We start from the raw sequence: 21,459 nt of genomic DNA on the forward strand, positions 1-21,459 counted from the left end.
AAATTTGGCAACATTTCAGACCTACATAGTCTCAGGCAGTTCAAAGCCACATTGCCAAGAGGTAGGAAACCACAATCTTTATTTTCAAAGAGCAGCAGAACCACACGCCCTCTGTTAGTGCTGTGCCTTGCAGCCTCTGCTCCACTGTTGCATCTGAGAGGTGACTCCCCTGTGGTAGGTACAACTACTAGAATCTCTTCAGTACAACACACTAACCTCAATGCTTCTTGATTTATCACATCCCTACATAGTAGCACTCCCCCTCGCCTGCATTCCCCTGGAGTACATAATATTTTCCATACAAAATTTCTGTTTACTTACTGAACTGCTTGTGCAGCTTCTGCAGTTCAGTCATATACTGCATAGTGAATATCTCCTATGCCACTCACATCTGACACACAAGGAGTAAAATACACATAACCTATGTTTTATGGATATAATTTTCACACTCGAGAACACTTTCTTCCAGGGAACACTTCTATCTGCTTATTTCAACACAGTTACCACAATTAGTTTTCCTCTTCCAATTCACATCTTGACTTTGAGTCTTCTTAAAAACCCCGAGGAGCCTTAGACATCATGCAAAAGAAGTGAGATTTTAATATAAACCCTGATGAATGTTTCCATGCAGACACTATTTTCTACTATTTTTCAGTCACCTAAGTAAGAACAAACTGAAGGGGTTTATTTCCCCAGTATTATTTTCTTCTTCTTTGGTTTATTCTTCCAGTTTGCTTTATTTCCCACAGGCAGTCACATTTCAAAATATTTTGAGGTGTCCAACATGATAGCCTCACAGATAAATAACCTAGAGACCTCAAGTTTCTAATAAATATGGACCTCTTAGATGAAGAGATGCTAGCACCTTGCAGGTGCTGTGATGGTGAAGGGATTTGTTAGATACCTTCAGCTTCAGAATCAGCCTTATAGAAAAGCACAGTGTTGCTTAAATTGTGACCCACATGTTCCTTAGTGGTATTTCTGCTGTAGTATAAAGTAATGGCAACTGCTGTTTAGATGAGACAGCAAGCAGCTCTTTCCTGTCCTCTAAAAAGCATGCATTTCAGAGAGCTCATCTTCATCAAAAGAAAGTACCTCAGTAGCAGAAGGAAATGAGAAAAATAATCTATGCTGCTCATTATGCCTTTCTTCCTTCTTAGCCCACAAATATATGCAACATCCAGCTTTTATTTTAAATGGATTTAGGCCCATAAAACTCAAATTTGTTTGATATGAATAATGTGCACAGCTCTTTTCAGTTCCTCTTATCTGAAATTTTATTCTTTTATCTCATGATGAAATAATCTCTGCAGCTTCAGTTTGTCAAATGGAAACAGCAGTTATAATGGGGAACACATGGCAAAAGAAGTTGCCCATTACTTGCAAACGAGACTACTTAAAAGGCAAGAAAAAGAGGAATTAGAATTACAAATTTCAGTGACAATTTGCTGGTGATTTCTGAAGGAATATATGCTGAGGAAGAGAGGCCTAGTGCAGCCAGCATATGGTTATGCACTAGTTAGGTATTTCAGACACAAAAGCAAGGTCTGATAACTAACTCAGCTGCCTCCATCTCTGACTGGCTGCACTGCACCCTAGAGGCCAGGGTAGCCTGAACATCCCCCCTGGAATTTTGCATTAATTTTTTTCAGCTTAACAGCTAACATTGGTTCCCTTTTGTGCTTCGCTGCACCAGAAAAGTTGCAGCAACTCCAGAAAGGACATCAAAAACCCCCCACTTCTAAAAGTAATTTTGAGGTAGGCAGATTAGAACAGCTACAAGTCAAAACAATAGTTATTTCTGCTTGAGATATAACAGGGTTGTCTAGAGTAAGCTCTCTACAACCTCATTCATGTGACAGAAATAACAGACCCATGCCAGCCTACAAGCTAATTCAGAGAGAAGTCTACAAATTTACCTAGGATAGATGAGCACAGCTCATGACTCTTGATATGTGATTCATGAATAAGAATAGCTGCTCTTGGCACAGCTCTAATGGTTCACAAACCCAGCTGTCCATCCAACTCTCGGAATTTTCACCTCTACTGCCAGGACAGCTAGATGCAAGCAAATCAGGTAGCTGAACCATTCACATTTTAGAGTATCACCTATTAAAGTACACAAGCACAGATTTCTTACATTAAACAAGTACAAAATTTTTATCTTAACACTTTGGGCCAGAAAGTCAGAAAAACATGCACATGTGCACTGTGAAGCCATTCCCACAGCAAAAGCGGAAACCTTCAGTAGGAGCAGAGAACCCCTACAACACCTAAAGTTAAGCTAACCCTTCTCCAAAGCACGTCTAACCCAACTCTGCTGTTTTCAGGATACAACCTATCTCATTCCCAGCTACCCTCACAGGAGAGAGTGCTGCTAGTACAGAAAGTTTTCAAGCCTCAGTTTACCAGAGGCTAGAAGAGTATTTAGGAAAAATATCACTGTATCCTTACTCTGTTTCTTATGATGTCCCCGAAGCATTTCCTATTGAATTACTATCTGCTGAAATATTTGATTAGATGCACCTTTGCCACAATCTAATCCATGCCCACACTGCACTGTACCATGCTGTGTAAACATCTGGCAGAAAGCATGAACAATTTCCTCACTACCACCTTATTAAGCATCCTGTAAAGAACCTGTAGAGAGTGTTTAACTTCCTGAACATGGACTACAAAGGCTTACAGGTTTTAAAAATGAAACAATGCTTCTGCTTTCATGCACTTCAAGATCCTAAGGCAGCAATTCTCATTGTTTTTACACACCTCAATGATACCAGCCAGAACTTCAGCAGCAGTGAGCAGAGATGAAGCCAGGACGAGTCCACAAGGTGGCATCTCTGAAAGGAGTATTTAACTGCCTGACAATGAACTGAACTCCTTCCTTTGGAGGCAGAGTGTACTGATTTTGGATTACAGAACCCAATAGGTTAAGAACACACCCCAAACCGCACATTAAATACAACAACAGAGTGGTTGAGGTGTACACTATACCTCATGATAAAATTTCCAAGCACAAATGAGGCTGGCAAAAACCTTTTTCCTGTTGGCATGAACTTAATGGCACCAGGGGTCCTGGCAGCAAGTCACTGCCAACAATATTTTATTTCACACCCCACCACAACAAGTCAAGTCAAGGGAACGTTGTATAACAGATTTTACTCAAGTGTCATAAGGTTTACATTACAGAAAGTTGACAAAAATTACTCTTATTCAGACATTACGTCTTATTCTTTTGCAGATGCAATATGTTGAGACCAACTGAAAAGAACTTTGAAATTTTAGGTTATTCTCACTTCGCTGTAAGGACCTTTGCTAGGAAAAAATTGAAAAAAGTTTTTTTTTTTCCACTTGGCAGGATTCAAGCCTGCTTCTTTTTTTTTTTCTTCCACTTCAACAACTCACAATGTTTGAAATAATAAAAAAGGAGAGACCAAAGCTGCAACTGAAAAAGTTGGAAAAAAATTTTTTAGTTCGCCTTTTAGTGTTAAACTTGTTTCCTATTTAAAGTGAGCAGCAGTTATAGTCATCATTGAGATGAGTTTTATTTTTAAAGTATATACTACTACAAAGTCAAATTTAACTAGACTGTCTCCTGATTTACTGTACATTATATCACAGCAAGGGAACATCTGTGAGCTGTAATACGAGACACAGTAAAAAAGCAGCTTAGAGAAGCTATACCATAACTTGCAAACATACACATGGTTTCTGAGTACTCTTAACTAAAAAAAGTCAGGTCTGTTTGACTAATTAAGTTTAGTAAGATAGACAAATTCTGTTTAAAATTCTGCATTACATCACCATTTGACATACTGCTATTATAGGCAGCTCTTTTTTTTAAATAACAGTTTTGTTAGTATTTGACTGTTAGAGGTGAAGACATTTGCCAGAGATTATTTTTAGTGCAAAACCCACACCCAAGGCATCACAGAGAACACGTAAGACAGCAGCATTCTAGCATAAAATAAGCAAAACTGATTCCACAGAGATGTTTCTTCCTTTTCATAAAAAAGATTTTGCAAAGAATGAAGCTAGGCTAACTAAATTATTTATAAAAACAGATACTTCTGAGAAGCCTTAGGACTTCTCAGAAGCTTTTCCTATTGAGAGCTTTACAAGGTAATAGTAGGCATGACAGGAAGGAATTTAAAGGGCAAAAATACAAAACAGTATATCAAATGTTTGTTCCAATCAGCAGTCAAATATTCAGCAATGGGTTTTGTCTTACTGCTGTTAATATTAAGAAGGTAAGTGCTTCCATATTACTGAGTTGCATAAGGTCACTGGAAATCAGTGTAGTTGTATCTTCATGAACTTTTGACCTCTTGACTACGCCAGTTTGCACAATCTGAAAGTATAATTCATAAACTAGAAGAAAAATCTCTTATATAAAAAACCCTGAAAAAGTTCATTGCCAAAAGGAGCTAAACTAGACATAATTCATAGTGGCAGCTCACTGTAACTGAAGTTTGGCAGAAATTCATAACACTCCTATCTTGACTGAGTAGTAGAGAGGTATATTCTCAGGCAGGAGCTGTTTAATTACTGAGTGCAGTGATTATGGGAGGTGCAGAAGTTAAAGGCACCAAGGGATTCTGTGTATGGAGAAACTCAAGTTATGCTCAACATTCAAACTGCTCCTTGAGTTAATTTGATAATGAAAATGAGATCATTAACTCAGAAAAGATACTGTGGTGCTTGGCTATGACAACTAGATGAATACAGTTATGAAAAACTGCAAGTGCAGCTGAACCTCATCAACACCAGCAACTCCATTACAATATTTCCTTTTGTCCCCAGTGTTGAAGTAGATGATTGTACAACAAAGGTACATCCAAACTACCTCTACAGTCTTTTCCCATCTGACAGAGGGTTTGAGACAGAGGTGGGGAAGAGAGACTTTAACCCTCATCTCAACCAGACAGTCACCTGGAGGTTCGAAAACAACACTGATACATTGTTCAAAGAAGATTCCTTGAGTATCAAAGCAGAGGAAGCTTTCAGAAAAGCCCAACAGTACAGCAATTTCTAGCCCTATGAGTGGGGGGAGGACAGGAGTTACACATATCTAAAGGCTTAAAAATAATGTCTTACGATTGCACACCTGATTTTTTTCATCTGTTTTTTTCATCTGCCAAATCATGCATTTGGGATCCCACCACCTCCCCTGCAAGTGTTGATGGCCTCACTTACAACATTAAATAGCACAAGTTTGTGCAGAAGGTTTGGTTTTATTTATACTGCTAAGTATATAATCAGCTAGCAGAATGAACAGAATTTTTGAAGGGTAAAGGTTCTTCAGTTCAGTTTCAATTCACCAGCCAAAGGAGGTGAGCAGTGGAGTCTGGACACTTCTTGCTCACCTCTGGTAAAACCAAGAAAAATCTGTCATAGAAAATGATGACACTCTAAAAGTAAAAAAGCTGACATCACATTCATATTAAAAAACCCAACCACAACACAACTAACATTCAAGTTAAAATAAATCTCTCTCATACAATACCTCATGGACTGTTTGAATTACCATTTCAGCTTGTGAACTAAACCCACTATTGTATGACACTGATCAAAGAGTACTTGTGCACACTTCATACCACTTACCTCTAACTCTACTGATCTCCTGAACTGAACTCTGAGCACTTCTCTGATGGATTCACTGACATTTCGTAGAACAGCTCTTCGGGCCAGCACTAGAAATTAATATTAATGTCAGTCAGTAAATACATTTTAGCTTCATCTGTTGGGTTTTGATTCAAAGCTGCATTTTCAATTGGGCAATGCATGAAAAAGCAGGCAATGAGATCAACTGCATCAAACAGGTAAGACAATAGACAAGGAAACAGGTAAGACAATAGACAAGGAAACAGGTAAAGATGTGACTGTATCCTAAAAAGTGACTGTACATAAAGTTTAAGGAACTCAAGGTTTATTTTCTCTCCCATTTTGTTTTTTCATACCTAATGTCTTTAAAATTCTAGTAAAAGAATCTTCTAGAGAGCCACTGAGGCACTCAAATGGGATCTGAAAGTAACAGCACATTCAGTCTGACCTGTGCACAACAAGCCTGCTGCCACAACACAGTTAAAGTTTGGTAGGCAACGCATGGAATGCAGATGAGGTCAGAAAAAAGCCACAGAAAATATGGATCTACTTTTCTCCTAAATAGAGAGTAAACAAATGTGACACTAATTAATGAAAGGAATATCCACAGAGTAAGAAACGGCTTTAAAATCCCCACATCCCAATGGATGTCATGTCTGTTACAGTCACGCTTGCCACTTTGACTATGGGTTAAGCAAACAACTGAGAAGTGTCATGTTGTCATCCTGCAGTTACTTTCCATCAGTTACTTGCCTACAAAACTACTCAAATTACAGATTTAAAAAAAAAGTCTTCCTCATCGCTAGCATAGCTAGATCACTTACATACCTGGAGGATGAGATTATGCTCATTCTGCTTTACATATTACAATTAAATCTTAAGGGTAAAATGTGTTGCTTACCACAGAACATGCAGCACTTCTGCAGCTGCCCTGGATTAGTTTGCTGGTATTGTTTTGTTAACAAGCCAGGAAGAGGTAGGAAAACACCAGAAAAGCAAACACAGATGCTAAGACAATTAATTTTGAAACACATTAATGTCACTTTTTCTGGTTACAAACACACCAAATCCAATTGAAAGTAAGTATGGGAGAAGGGAAGATATAAATATAAGCTAGTAAGGGGAAAATTATAAAAATGGTAGTGAAACCCAAACATTTTTTAAACCGGTTCTCCTCTTACATATTACAACATTACCTCACATGCAGGTGGTTTTTTTTTTTTTTTACAAACAGCAGCAACAACTGAAAGGAGAAACTTACTCAGTCAGAACATTTAACATTTTGGCAGAACAGTACCATGACAGTAACATTCATTTACAACCCATGAAATGATAAAGCAGCCTCTAACTCAGCATACTCGTACATACGCATCAGCAATTTTAGAAGACAATTTAATTCTCTGTGCAGTGTAAGGTATATGTAACTCACTACTAAAATGGACTTTACTCAAGTGAATTCTATTATTTTAAGAGTAAATGATAAATCAATGCTTTTACAGCTCTTTGTCTAAATTGACACCATATTTCTTTGAAAGGTTCACTTAGTTAAGTCAACATCTGCAATTTAGCTAGGGGGTCACATTACTGTGGCCTCTAAAAAAAAACCCAAAATAAAACTGTTAGGAATATCTTACCTGCAGTGACTAAGTAAGCATCGGGAATGGTGATGTCGCAGACATACGGCTGCCTGGTAGTAGTCACAGCAGAAGTCACAACCACCAGTTCAGACGGAGTAGTGGTTGCCACAGGGGTGGAGGAGAATGTCCCTGGGCTGCCTGCAGCAGCTGTGCCATGGCTGCCTGTAGCACTGGTGACAGCGGTCGTGGGGACGCTGGTGGAAGGAGCTGATGCATCAGTGCCAGCAGTTACACTGCTTCCTGCTGGAACTTCATATCCAGTGGGAGGGCTAGAAGTTGGAGGAAACTGTGTGGGAGTAAATGCCACAGTCACAGACAGAGATGTTGTAGGAAAGGGCATCACGCTGATGGTGCTGGCGGCTGATGTGAGGTTGTCAGGGTCTGTGGGAGGAAGGGCTGTGGGAGCACTGCCCTCGCTGCGAGATGTTAAAAGCAGCGTGGGGTAAACTGTAGCACCAATATCCTCATCAGAAGCCAGTGCAGTTGAGAGCAGAGATGAAGATACATTTAAGACAGGAGTTGCTGGAAAGGTAGTAAACAAAGAGATCAGATTTGTTTCGCTGAGCAAGATGCTGCTGGTAACAGACTGGGTGTCCGAAGTGGGCAGCACCAGGGTAGGAACCACAGAGTGAAAGGTGGAGAGTGAAGGCTCCAACTGAGAGGTAGCTCCTGTAACAGCTGAGGTAAATACAACTTCAGAGCCCACTGGCAGTACCGAGGGTGCTTCCAGAAACACAGATGACCCAGAGGGAAAATCTGATGATGGCATTATTTCAGGAACATGTGCATCTGGAAGGGATGATACATTTGAATAAACGTACGACGTTTGGCCGAGATGTAACTGAGAAACCTTGGTGTCAGTGGCAGAGCTGACAGTGGTAGCTAAGTCCCAGCTGGTAACATCCTCAGAAAGTACTGATGTCCCAGTCAACAAGATCTGAGGTAAGAGTGTTGATAAATCACCTTGCCTGACAGAGTAAGAATCTAGCATGGTCGATGATAAAGATAAGTAGCTAGATTCAATAAGAAACGGTGTTGATAAAAGACTGGATGGAAAATCTGAAATCTTTAAAGACGGTTCCTCACTCGTAAATGTCTTGTCAAGCAAAACCACAGATTCTGATGGCATTAATTCTGGCAATTCCAGCAAAGTTGTCCGACTGATTGAAAACGGCGCTACTGGCTCACTCGGGATGATGGTAGAGTCAAACAGAACGGTGGTGGCACCAGGAAGTTCCACATGAGTGCTTAGTGTCAATGAAATTGTTTCCAGAACAGGGAGGGATTGGGCAACAGAGATATTCAATGACATTCCTCCAGGGAGCTGATGGTAGGAAGGAGAAATGGTTATAGGTGTTCTAGTGTCTGTAGTGCTTACTAAAATGCTTGAATCAGGGATCTCTGCAAATCTTGAAGACAATGAAACAACTGGTCTTGATGGAAAAGAAGTATCAAAAATCTCAGGTGTAGGTTCCTCTAATTCATACCCATCAGTAATTATGCTTGTAAATGGAGTTACGCCTTGTACCTCAGAGGCTTTGATGGACATAGTTTCAACATAATCGCCTGAGCCCACATCATGTTCTGGGGAAAAGCCTGCTTCTGGCAGAAGTGAAACCGAGTCACAATACAGGCAGTAACTGTATGATCTTGTGAAAGGCACTGGACTCATGAGCTCACTGACAAGCTCTGATTGACTTGGTATTTCTGAACCGGCAGGCAAATTTGGTGCTGTAGTGGAGAATTCACGTGTAAACAGGTTGGCATTAAGAACTGTATTAGAGTTCCTGGAAATGGCAGCTGAGTTAAGTGGGAAAGACACAAGTGGAAGACTAATAGGAAAAAAAGCAGGTGCAGCACTGGCTGCTGAAGTTGGCGTGGCCCAGGGAAGGCTTGGAGTGGGGTATGTCCTTAGACTGAGAGATTCTGCTGCCTTGGTACTCCCATCGGTGTAAATGTCACCATACAGGTCTGCACTTTGTGCTGTGGCATCTGGGATCTCAGGGCTAGTTTTACCCAGCAGTTTGAGATGAAGAGGCAATCCTTCTGAAGCAGTCCCAAAAGGCAGAGCTGTTAAACTCACATTAATGTTTTCCTGTGCCACAACTCCACTCTCTGAAGGGAAGGAAGTGAAATGAATAGCTGCATTTGGAGGGTACAACAGCAAGTCTCTGCTTGCTGTTAGCGTTTCACGATCTGGTACAAAAGGTTTTAGTTCTGTAAGAGTGTTACTGCGTTCAGGGATGGCGCTCAACGGAGTCTTCTGCTGTGCTGTTTTTGAGATATCATATGGCGAAAAAAGGACAGATAATGAAGGTGTTAGCAACACAGTTTCTAACATTTCTCTTGATGGCTCTACTGTATTAACTGAGTGATGATCTGTTAAAACTGCAAAAGATTTCAGCGGAGGAGTCCACTGTGCCTTTGAAAATGAGCTAACAAATTCATTGTCACTTAAGAACGCCTCATTGCTTGTTACGGAGACATCTACCAACAGCGTACTTCTCCCTTCTGAAATCCTGGCTGTTTCTTCTTGGCTAAGTAAAGTCACATCAAAGGAAGTGGTAACTGATGATAAAACCGTTTGAAGCAAATTACTTTCTTGGGACTTCAAATCACTTTTTGCTAAGGCCGTTTGTGTCCTGCTGCCTGATATGCTTTCGTGCACCTTTAAGTCCATTGAGAAAAAGGAAAAATTCTGCTGCCCCAAGGATCTTTCATCTAAGTAAAGAGGGAGAGAGAAAAACAAAAGCCAACAGATTGGTACAACTAGTAAGATCACAATGAGCATACCTCACACACGGTATTTCTGGAGACACATGCCCAGAATTCAAGGGTGAAGACAAAACCTCCGTGACCAAGTCAGATCAGACAAATCGTAAGATTCCCTATGAAACTCCATTTCTTGGAAGTGAGCCAGGCAACACAAGCTCCTCTCACTCTGCACTGACTTGTCTCTACAGCAGCACTCTACTGAGCCCCATGGATGGCCAGAAAGTGACTCCCTCTTACCTGTGCAAGGCTACAGTGCGTGGCAGCAAATGGTCTCACAAAGTACACACACCAAAATTTTACATAACTTTAGATATGCTGTTTTCCTTTCATATCACTTCATTTCCTCCAGTTATATTATTTCTTCATATTATATATATATATCTCACTAGAAGATCTATTCTCTTTCAAGGACCAGATCCTCCCTCAGAAATGAGTGACACTTATGAGAAATGAAGAGGGGTTCCCTTTACAGAAGGCAAATGTGGACCTGGTATCAACCACACAAATTTCCTAAGTAACATGTCCACTAGTTACGCTTACATTGTCCACCATTCATCTCAAGTCTGGCCTGTTAGCAGTGACAAATTGCTTCATTACACAGTTGTCACCTTTATTCACAGCCTTCTACATGACTGTTCTGTTTACGGGCCACCTGTAATAAAACTTTCACTGCTCCAGTTTCCAGGGTTCAAGTAGTAATGGCCAGGGGAGAAGAAAAAGCTAAGAAATTCACCAGATACTTTAACAAAATACTCTCCTCTCTCACAAAAGTGTTCTTGGGTTACAGAGAAGATCTGTATATAAGCTTTTCCAACCACGGATGAGTTTTGCAGAGAAATGGTTGATTATTGCTTGAATACTTTCCTGAAATGCCAAGACTGGATTAATAGCATTCAGAGCTGAATTATTAAAGGAAATCACAGAAAATTGCTGCAGAATATTTTTCAAGGACACACACAAAAGGTTCATCCTTAATTCATCTATCCCACCTGACCATCCTGTTTTCATACAGGAGTGTCCAGGCACTGCTGCTGGACACACATTAACAAGGCTGGGGGTGCAGGAATCACATCCAGTTAAACCACCAGGGATCAGTTTAAAATAAAAATGAGCATATACAGTACAGAGGGCTGGACAGTGATACAGTACACAGCTCAACTGCAACTACATCTGTGACCCTTTAGAGGATGCCTTGAACTCAGTAACGCATGGAAGATCCTGCAGGAATAGCTCATCTAATCGGTTACCCACTGTTGTCAGTATAACACCACCTACCAAAGGTGATAAACTGCTCTCCTTATTCCCTCCACCCTGGTCTGTTTACTTAACTTTTTGACAGAACTTTTTAAGTGCTGACACACCAACTTGATAAGTTTTGAAGGTGCTGCTCTAAAAAGCACAATGACAAGAATTAATGCACAGAGCAAATACCACTGTGCCACTAATGATACCTAACCAAATAGGAGTGCTGTGATTACATCCCTTATTTGACAGATTTCATGGACAATGTTTTGCAGCACTGCAGATACTATTCTCTCAAGTAGTCCCAGTCCATTTTTAGCTCCTGAAACTCACTGTAGGCATTACCAGCTTTATGATGCTTAGCTGTGGTATAAAATATATTGCCTTACAATGCTCTCAGGTGAAGGGAAAAAAAGAGAAAAAACACTCTTGTAAAAGCTATGTAAGACAAATACACAAGTCCATCCTCAACCTCTTCCATAGAGGTCTACTGTTTGAACACAGTACAGCGCAGTCATCATGGAATAACAGCTTTCACAAGGAGTTAACACAAGTAACAGCTTCTCGCAAGCACAGGACCAAAAACATACGCTGAGCCAGCTCTGTTTGCTGACCAAAAGCTGTTCCATGTTTTTTCCTCACTAGAAGCCTCCCTGGCCTTGGTTCCTTTCTTTGACTTAGGCTTCCAGCCTTTATTTTTCTCTTTGTGACATTTTGAGTAAGCAGGGAGTTACTAAAGGAAAATACTTACAAAGCTATGAAAATTAATCACTTCCCTCCCTATATGCATGCACAATTCCTTTTAGCCAGCCCTGTAAAATCCTGTCCACCTTGGTCACACTTCGGACACCCAGCCCTTGCTTACAGTGAATTCCACACTGCAGGTAAACATGCTAACAGAGAAAGCAGTTCTTGCTCATGATGGCTTCATGCTGCAAATCCCTGCAGCAGTACACAAGGCAGCTGTGTTAGCTTCAACACAACATATGTATGGTAAATGCAGAGCTGATACACCTGACAGCTAATATGATCAGGCAAAGGTGAATACACCCTAATTAGTAACTGCACTTTTGATCACACATTTCCACAAATCTTTGACCCAAAGCTAGCGGGGATTTCACAACTTTACTGCCTATACATGCCTATGCTGCATATCAATTTCCTTCTTCACCCATAGAGAGCTCCTTTTATCTTTGTTCAACTTGATCGGGAGCTGTCATATGGCAAGATCCTGCTGGAAGTGACTACATGTCACAGAAAGATGTTTTGAAGAGTTACTTGCACAACCATAAGCTGTCCGACAGACATGCAGAACAGGCAAGGCCAATCTTGGATTTAAATTCTTTCTGACTTTAGAATTAGCTTTTGGGGTGGTTTTTTGTTTGTTTGTTTGTTTGGGTTTTTTTGTTTGTTTGTTGGGGTTTTTTGACAGTCTGGTATTATTTTTTCCTTGAGAGACAAAGTAATAGTAAATAACAATTTTATCATTGTGCCTCCTAATGTAAAGAATATTGCCACTGATGTCAGGAAGGAAAGAATACAGCTTCTGAAGCAGGCGTTTCATTTTATGAAGGAAAACACACTGTGTCATGAAAAAGTTACAAGCTATAAGACAAGTTAAGAGCAGTGCTACTTGAGTTAAGTGGAATGGGAAAAATTCACCTGGGCATATAGGATTTTGAAATAACTCCTCACCAGCAAGTTCAGGAGTTGATGTTCCACACTATTTGCTTTGCTTAGTGTTTTAGAAGCAGGGAGCATTAGTGACATGCCATTAATAACACAAATTGGTGTTTTCTGTCGTCTCCAGAGAACAGTGTACCACTTGAATCCTGCTTGTCAGAACTGAGCGTGCCTCTCAGGGAGAGCAGATGGGACGCGTGGCAGATGTGCCTGGGAGCAGCCAGACAGTCCACAAAGAGCAAGGAAAAGCAAAGGAAAAAGAGACGGAGAAGGCACACCATGGCATGACAATCGCCCTCATCAGTGCAGAGTGGCCGATCTGGCTATAGCATGGGACAAAGAAAGCAGACAGATTGCACATGTTCTGGGGCATCTCAATGCCACGACTGCACAAAGCTATTGATGAATATCAATGCTGACTTGTTTGTTTGCACAGCTGCTACTGTCGGGTGACAGTTTCCCCCGTACTGCCGTTGAGTGAGGCAAAGGGGACAGGCTGATGATCAGACAAGCCAGACTCGGCCAAGCTGATAACATTATGAAAAAGAATAGATAGCTTAGGGAACAAAGCTGTGATCCCAAGCTACAGCAAAGGGGAGGAAAGGCGAGCACTAGTGGCAGGGACCACAGGAGGCACAGATGGCACCAGTACAATGCCTCAGCTCAGACAAGGGCACAGGAGGAGCAACAGCATAGGAAGTGTGCTGGTGGGCTTGGGGTGATGAACTCTCTGCTGCTTCTGCTGTCTCCCAAAACTGATACGAGTCACAAGCAATTCACGAGTAATGAAACCTGTCACTGAACACAACAACCCCTTTAACTGCCAGATCCATAATTACAGAAGCACATCCCTGCAACCAGTAACGCTGGTGTAGACTTGTGTGAATTTGAGAAGCACAGCACTTCCTCATGACTACAGCAAAGGACTGCTGCAGTCCACAGACTTCTTTGGGAACAAAAATATACCATCTCTGCTTGCCAGAAAACGATGTGTGTTCATAAACTAGGAACTAGGCTAGTCATTTTTCCAGAAAGCAATTAGAGGGATGCAGATTTCATCCTTCCTGTAGTTGCAGTGCTAAAAAGTAACGTCTGTTCTATAATCTATAATGATAATTTTTAAAAGTTTCAAATATGTATTTGTAATAATATATGTACATAATCAAGTGCTTTCGTATTTTCTTTAATTATAATAAATATACGTTCATATATTTTTAAATGCAGGATGCAGATGTAATCTCACCTCTGCCACTGATGTCTCATGTGACTTCAAAAAAGTTGCATCATTTCTCTGCACTCTCCTATTAAAATGTGGCAATTGTACAATATCACAATTCTCAGTATCTACTAAAATGTAGGTAATTTTCTATATTATGAAGACGTTAAACTATAGATGAAAAGTACAATCATGACAACAACAGAGAAATCTTTACTTGTGATAAAATTAAACCTTGAGAATAGAACTAATAATTTTCGTTTTGTCACTTTTGAGAAACCACGTAATTGCTAATAAAGTATACAAACATCAGAAAGTGCCACTAGACTCTTCTGTGTACTAACACAATGATATACAAAATTAAATTTTAGTAGCTTTATCTTTTAGGCATGAAGAAAAATTGCTCTTTTATTGCTGCCCATTGTTTCAAACTGATGCATTTTAGGTAGAAAGGCAGCCAATGTTACATACATTCCAAACATTATGGGAAAATTCCTAAATAACTATGTAACAACAGCTCCCAAATTATTGAAATTAAAGCTATGAACTCACTAGGCACATTCACCACTTGAAACAGCTCCCTGACTATGGGGTAGAGTAGCATAACACATTTAAGGGAAGCTTTTAATAACACTAAGTTTTTCCTTGAGAAATGGAAAGTAAGAAATTGAAGTTACTGAACACATCATAGGATGAGACCACCCAAGGGTAGAGAAAATGATGGATGAAAATGTATCTTAAAAAAATCATAACTCTTCCTTCCTAAAGCTTAACACTTAATAACTTTCCAATGTACTTAACAGCATTTAGTTCAGCTTCCATCAAAAAGAGCTTGTATGCATTAGGTCATTGCAAAAAATTTACACAGTTCCCTTGTGTAAGCCTCTAACTAAATTTCTTAAGTGTCTGGCTTGTAGGAAAATACCAGTCACAGAAGCATGTGCAGACGAAAAGCTGTCTGCTTTCTTCTCTGAGAGGCATTAGGCATGGATTGAACAGTGACAGTAATCACCTCTGGCACACAAAAGCCAGGGAGAGGAGGGGATGGGAGCCTGCACCATTCCTCCCTTCCTGAGCTCTAGTTCACAGCTCCGCTGTGGGGTTCTGGACAGATTTTGGAAGGTTGTGTTCCTCAGAGCACATGCTGTACCCATGCTCGTTTCTCCCTCAGGGCAGCACAGGACACAAACCATCCGGAGTTCTAACAGTTCTTTCTCAAAGATGTTTATTTTCTTATTGAAAAAGAAGAAAATCTCATCATTTACCAGCTGTACTTATGAATTTTAACTAATTAAGCTGCTTGTACCACCTGAAAGACTAAAAGAAAGAGAAGGTAAAGAAACAGAGCAATTATGCTATGTCTCGGCCCTCTTTCTCACTGCAGTTGATGATAAAACTTCATGACAGAAAAAGCTGCATCATGAGAAAAATAACAGTGTTCATGGGAAGCAGCATGCAAAGTGAGTGCCCATGTACACATGCTCACTTTTACACACTTCAGTTTTTAATACATAGCCAAGAAAGAAGAAGAACATCTTATTTTTCACCCGCATGCAACCAGATGTGGTTCAGCTGCTGCCCAGGTGCAAGTAGACAAGAACCTCCTCCTCCTCCTGCACAGCGAATGACCACAAGCTTCCATCTCTGCTTGAGGAGAAAAGGTGCACCAAAGCACACAGGAAAGGGGCAAAGCAGAGTTGATGAAGGCTTTGTAAAGAAAGTTTTAGTAGAAGGCAGTCTAACTAATTTCAAACCTGAGTAAAAAAATACACCATGAGATCCTCACGCACTCTTGAGTCTGGCAAATAATACCAATGAGCCTGTAATACTAGGCACTAGCATATACATTTTCTTCCTTCTCCAACATTAAAACCACCCTCAAAAGTTCCTTTAGGACACTTGTTGGTAATCATCACATTAAAGAGCTGTAGCCAGTGTGAGATCCCAACTTCCACTGCACGGCTGATGGAACAGCTCAGCAGAAAACTTTCAATCTGTGTTCTGATCCAGGAATCTTCTTAACATATCCACTGCTGAAGTAGAACTGGACCCTGTGGTAGTTTACAGTAAATGGTAGACCAAAAGGAAAAAACCCCACAGCTTGCCTTTATTTCATACCACTGTAACATATTCTGGTTTGCATGGAAGAGAGAAAAAAAACATGCAACCCAAGGAAAGTTTTTTGTAACACAAAAGGAGGTAAGAAGCAGACCACCAGACTGGGCACTAAGGGCAGGAGACCATACAGAGGGTGTCAGAGCAAGCAGCCCCACCATTCGCTCCATAAACACAAGCACACAATGAGATCCACCTCCCAAACATTATTAACACCTTTGGAAAAAACATGACTTAGCTAAGAAGTGGGCTGGGAACAAAACCCATGCACAGAACAGTTTGTTATGCCTACACAACACCTGCAAGCCCAAACGATACAGAAATCCTTACTCATGGAACTGCATAAAGATCTTACAGCACCAAGATGCCTCGAGTTGACAGTCCCTCCCTAGAACGCCTCTGATCAGAGATGCCGGGAAGGTGAGGAAGCAAATTAGCCATGACAGTTCACACCATTTCCAACATCTCAGGGGGAAGAAAAGTAGATGTTTCCCATACAGAAGACTTCTATGGCCCCGATGTCTTCCTGCAGACCATCACCCACAGCTGAGGAAAGCAATGGCTTTGTGCAGAGCTCGGTGCTCTAACGTGACCAGCTGTCTGGTCACAAACACACACGCACAGAAACCGCAAGTCAAATTTTAGTTCAAAGTGTAGCCTTTGCTGGGAGCATTCACGCTTTTTTTGGCACTTAGCTGTATATGACATCATCGTGTGGGAAGCCATATGTTAGAGACAAAGTACACACAAACTTGAACTGACTTTACAAATGTTAATTCTAAGAAAAACTCTCATCAGATTTGCTCATTGGTATAACCAGGTCACATTTTTTAAATGAGAAAGCTTTCCTTCCCCCACATTTTTTTTTCCTCTTTTTTATTGCTCTCTGCACAGAACTTGATTTTTAGTCTCCAAAGAATAAACTGACACTCCAGTGTCAGTTTTCATCCAACTGAATGATTACTGAGAAGCTTTATGTTTATGCTCAACACTGCAGTGTCCACCAAAATGCCGATCCTGGAAGTTTTTGAAAAGAGCAATTAAATTAAATTTCTATTAGCCTTTTTTAGTGCAGATGACAGATCAGTAAGTGGCATTTTGCACACAATGCATTCAAATGTTTTAAGGATGTATTTTTTGCTAAAAGTAAAATAATTTTACTTCCTAAATTGCATTAACACTACAAAAATCTCTAAAAGCAATGAAGTGACAGAAAGTCTGAAGACAAGAGGAACCACCTAATTAAAACAGAAGCTATGCTGTATCCTAGAAACCCAGTTATCCGCAGGGACTCTCTTCATTGACACATATCCTTAACTGTGCCATGCTGACAAAGGAAAAATACCCTTGACTGAGCTTTAAGTTGTTCAGGTCAGCACGTTTGCTTCTCCAAAACTGTATTACTTCAAGGAATAAGTGGAAGTCCCAACCTGCAACACCTAAAAGCAGCTCCTATGAAAGGCTAATTCACAAGGCTTCTCTTACATACACAAAGCATGATGAAAAATCTGAAGATGAGATTTTCAGATGGCATAGTACAATACTCTGTATTGAACTCAGAACAACAACTTCATTGCTCCAGGGCCAGATTGTAACAATATGCCTGTAAATGCTTAATTTTTCAAACTGTTGTATATGCACAAGCAAGTAATACTGAAAAGCTCTTGCACAGTCGGATATGAAGGCATTTAGTGGTACTTGCAGCGTGTATCACTCGGCAAATCTAGTCACATGAGAGAGAATCTGTCAATGCATTTTCATAGGAAAAGGAGATTTCAAAGAAAAGCTGGGAAAGAGAACAGTCCCAGCTACCCCAGCCTTTGGAGCTGAAAAGAAGCGCTTTACCAAGAGAGTGCTGAAAACATGAAAAGAAAAGGGACATACAAAGAGATGGAACAGAAATTCAAGAAGTACTCAATTTAAGTGGAGGTTTGAAATAAGTTACCTAAGGTTTTTCTTTACAATGTGCAAGTGTTATTGGCCTTGGCTTCACTCAGAGAAAGAGAAACCTCCTAAAAAAATCCTGTAGTAAAGAGAGTAGCTGTGCAACATCAAAGGTCAAACTTCTCCCATAATTTATACCCATAGAACTTCCAGAAGACAATTGCCTGGCAAAATTACAAGAAAAAGAAGACCACAGAAGTATTATTTCAAACAATAAAACCCAGAAAACCCCATAACCAAAACAAATGAACAAACAAAATCAACACAAAAGCCCCACATTTTTCTGCCTCTTCCCTATAAGCTGTCAAGTTTAGGCATCCACAGCATAACATAGGCAAATTCAATGCAAGTATCCCTACTAGAGATTCTGGAACCTCACTAGCTTTAAGAATAATTATATCATCAAGTAGTTTTCCTGTGCAAGTATCTCAAGATTTAGCAATTAATTTTCATCTTTTCGTCCGTTTCTCCTTAGCAACATCCTGAAAACATGACGAGTAAGGAAATCGCAGTTGCTCGCATCTTAAGAGAAATGAAACTTGCCCAAAGCCTTTTCCTCCACGTCCTTAATGCAATACAACAGGCCTAATCACTGCTCTTGGAGTACTCTGCTGGAAACAGGTTATCCTGAGTTTCTGCTGTCTAAGCTTGCAGACCTGGAGCCAAGTTCATTGCCAACACGAGTTCAACTCTGCCAGCTCCAGTAAAGTTGCCAATATTGAAGTCGGTTCTGTGAGACCACCAGTTATCAGCCACACATACGATACCCTTGATATTAAGTTGTGAGTCTTCTCTCTCTTGCTGTTCTTAGTTGCTCAAGAGTCATGTGGCAAACTTAGGAGAAAGAAGCTGTGGACACTGAAGTCGCCACGTCATGGTAATAAGTTTCCTGCAATAAGTTTCCACATGGCCCTAGAGACTTCTTAGTCTCAGTTAACAAAGGAAAAAAGAAAAAAAGAGTAAATATTATGCTAACAAGAATAAAAGAAATAAACCAGAAAAGGATTTGCTAGAGGAAACAATATATAGATAATCCAAGAAGAGAATCTAACCACAGACTACTAGATTACATATTTCTAACTAGAAATAGGTATAGAAGAACTAGAAAGGTAATAAAACAACTGTCAAGGAACAAGAAATATATGGGAGTGAAAAGCATTACACAGCCCTACTTTATGGGGCAGTCTGTTGACAGCATTTTGTACAGGAACAATAACTCTTCAGGAAAATAACAAACTAATATATTCCTAATATATTGGGAAGTACACTACAAAGACAACAATAAAAAGGACAGGCAAGGAATGTCCTCTTATCAAAACTTAACCTTAACACACATGGGTCAAGTGAGAAACAAACTTGTTGGAAAACAGATCCACTAATGTGCCTTTCCCAGGCAAGACCACCAGCAGAGTAACTGAAACATGCTTCAGAACAACTGAGCATTGAAGAAACTGAACAGCCACAGCACAGCCTGGAAACGTTTTTGTTATCACTGACATTTATTAGGGGCATACAAGAAAATACATTTACCTTAAAGCAGTGAGGAGAAAAGGAGGTGGACAAGGCATCATGCACAGGCAGATAACAGCTAAAGTCTGACACGTTCAGTAATAATCATTGCATACTTGTCACCTTGGCTGCCATAAAGACTTCGCAAGATCCTGTAGTATAGCACCATGTTAGCTCGGCTGTGAACTGCTGCCAAAGCAACTGATGACATTGAAGAAATGATCCTTCTAAAACCTTACTAGGAACTTCCACGGTCTTTAAGCTCCCTGGGTTATCCCTTCGCTTCTCCATAGGCTCTACTGTGTAAAGTTGCATTACACCATCACTGTTCAGTAAAGCTACTGACACGTGACTCAGTAAGATTGCAAATTGCAGCACATACTGATTAGGCAAAGACCTATAATCACTACTCCATCTACCACAGATGGCACTGTTAAAGGAATTCTCCACTGAAAAAAAAAAAACTGGGCCAGGATTAGAAGCTCCGCAGGTGAATCTTACATCTGGTTAAAACCACGAAAGCAACTGGGAAACAGGGCTGAGATGCACTCTGGTTGCACAGTCGCCAAGACAAATATGATAAAAAGAATAATATCCCAGAACAGTAAACATAGGTCTCATGAGAAGAATACAGGCTTCTCTTTCATTCAGACCCTGGTATTTGTTTTTGAGATTATATCATCTACATTTCAGGACAACCTATACGTTTAAACTAGTGGAACCCCTCTGCACAGTACACAATATCTTCAGAAGCTAAAACACATGCACCTTAGATTTTGAACAGAACTTAGAAGTGTGGGGTTTTGTTTATGACATGGTCAATAGCTTCAGTCTTTAAAAAATACTGTCATATTGAACCTGGTGAAGCACCAAGTTCCTTTCATATGTAGTACACCTCAGGACAGTACACTATGTTTGGAAGCTGGAACAGCTACCCATTGGAATCTAAACTGAATTTAGAAGTTGAGGGTTGATGTCATGAATAGCTTTAACCTTCCTACTTGAAAAATATCACTGCATTGAAACTGGGGCTGACATTGTTCTCCACAGGTTATCACGCATTTGAAGCATTTCCTTTCCATTTCCAAAATATTTCCAGTGGAAAGAGATAAACTCAGTTACATCTGTAATAAGGCAGAACTGTGGGTAAGCACGAGTACAGTTTTATAGGGAATCATGACCTGAGTTTCAAGAATAAGAACACAAAGTAAAGGCAAGGCTGATGCACAATTTTTATTTGCATATAAATGGAAGTAGATATGATTTTCTGAGATAGAGGGAAGACCCGTTTCTGAAACACAGCTATTCTCCCTTACTGCATGCTTAGTACAATTTAAAATAATTGTAGGCTTCTTCTGTTGATTTTTTGAAAAAAATGGCTTAGCAACACAATGTCGCCAAACAGAACTGAAATGAAAATGACTGCACATGCTATTAACTACTTCTGCTGTTATTCAAAATAATGTTAATATACAATATTACTGGAAAAAGAAATAACACAGATCTGATCATTTCCACAGTGTATCAGTCTTAAGAAATTTAATGTTCAGAAGAATTTTATCTGTAGCGAAACAGGTTCAAAAGAAAGGGGAAAAAATACACTAACCTTCTCTTGTAAGTTATCAGTTACTTGAGATGTAGTATTTACAATGTACTTAAGTGTTGTTTCATACCACCCTTATAGACCTGAAAAATCCACTCCTGCCTTAAATGGCAGAGGCTGCTAGAGGACAG

General features: G+C 40.1%; 1 protein-coding gene across 7 annotated transcripts in view; it reads right to left on the reverse strand.

Moving 5' to 3' along the window:
• The window catches only part of KIAA1549 (KIAA1549 ortholog), a 144,963-nt gene that overhangs the window by 65,104 nt on the left and 58,400 nt on the right, over positions 1-21,459 (reverse strand). For all 7 annotated transcript variants that reach the window (XM_039383267.1, XM_039383264.1, XM_039383265.1 and 4 more), the window contains exons 2-3: positions 7,239-9,962; positions 5,605-5,693 (exon numbers count right to left, since the gene is read on the reverse strand). In XM_039383267.1, coding sequence (XP_039239201.1) covers positions 5,605-5,693; positions 7,239-9,962 — 2,813 coding nt within the window. The remainder of the gene's footprint in view (positions 1-5,604; positions 5,694-7,238; positions 9,963-21,459) is intronic.

The sequence above is a fragment of the Pipra filicauda genome, unplaced genomic scaffold (genome assembly GCF_003945595.2).
Source record: "Pipra filicauda isolate LSUMZ 115617 unplaced genomic scaffold, ASM394559v2 scaffold2_size9829703_pilon, whole genome shotgun sequence".
NCBI lineage: Eukaryota > Metazoa > Chordata > Aves > Passeriformes > Pipridae > Pipra > Pipra filicauda.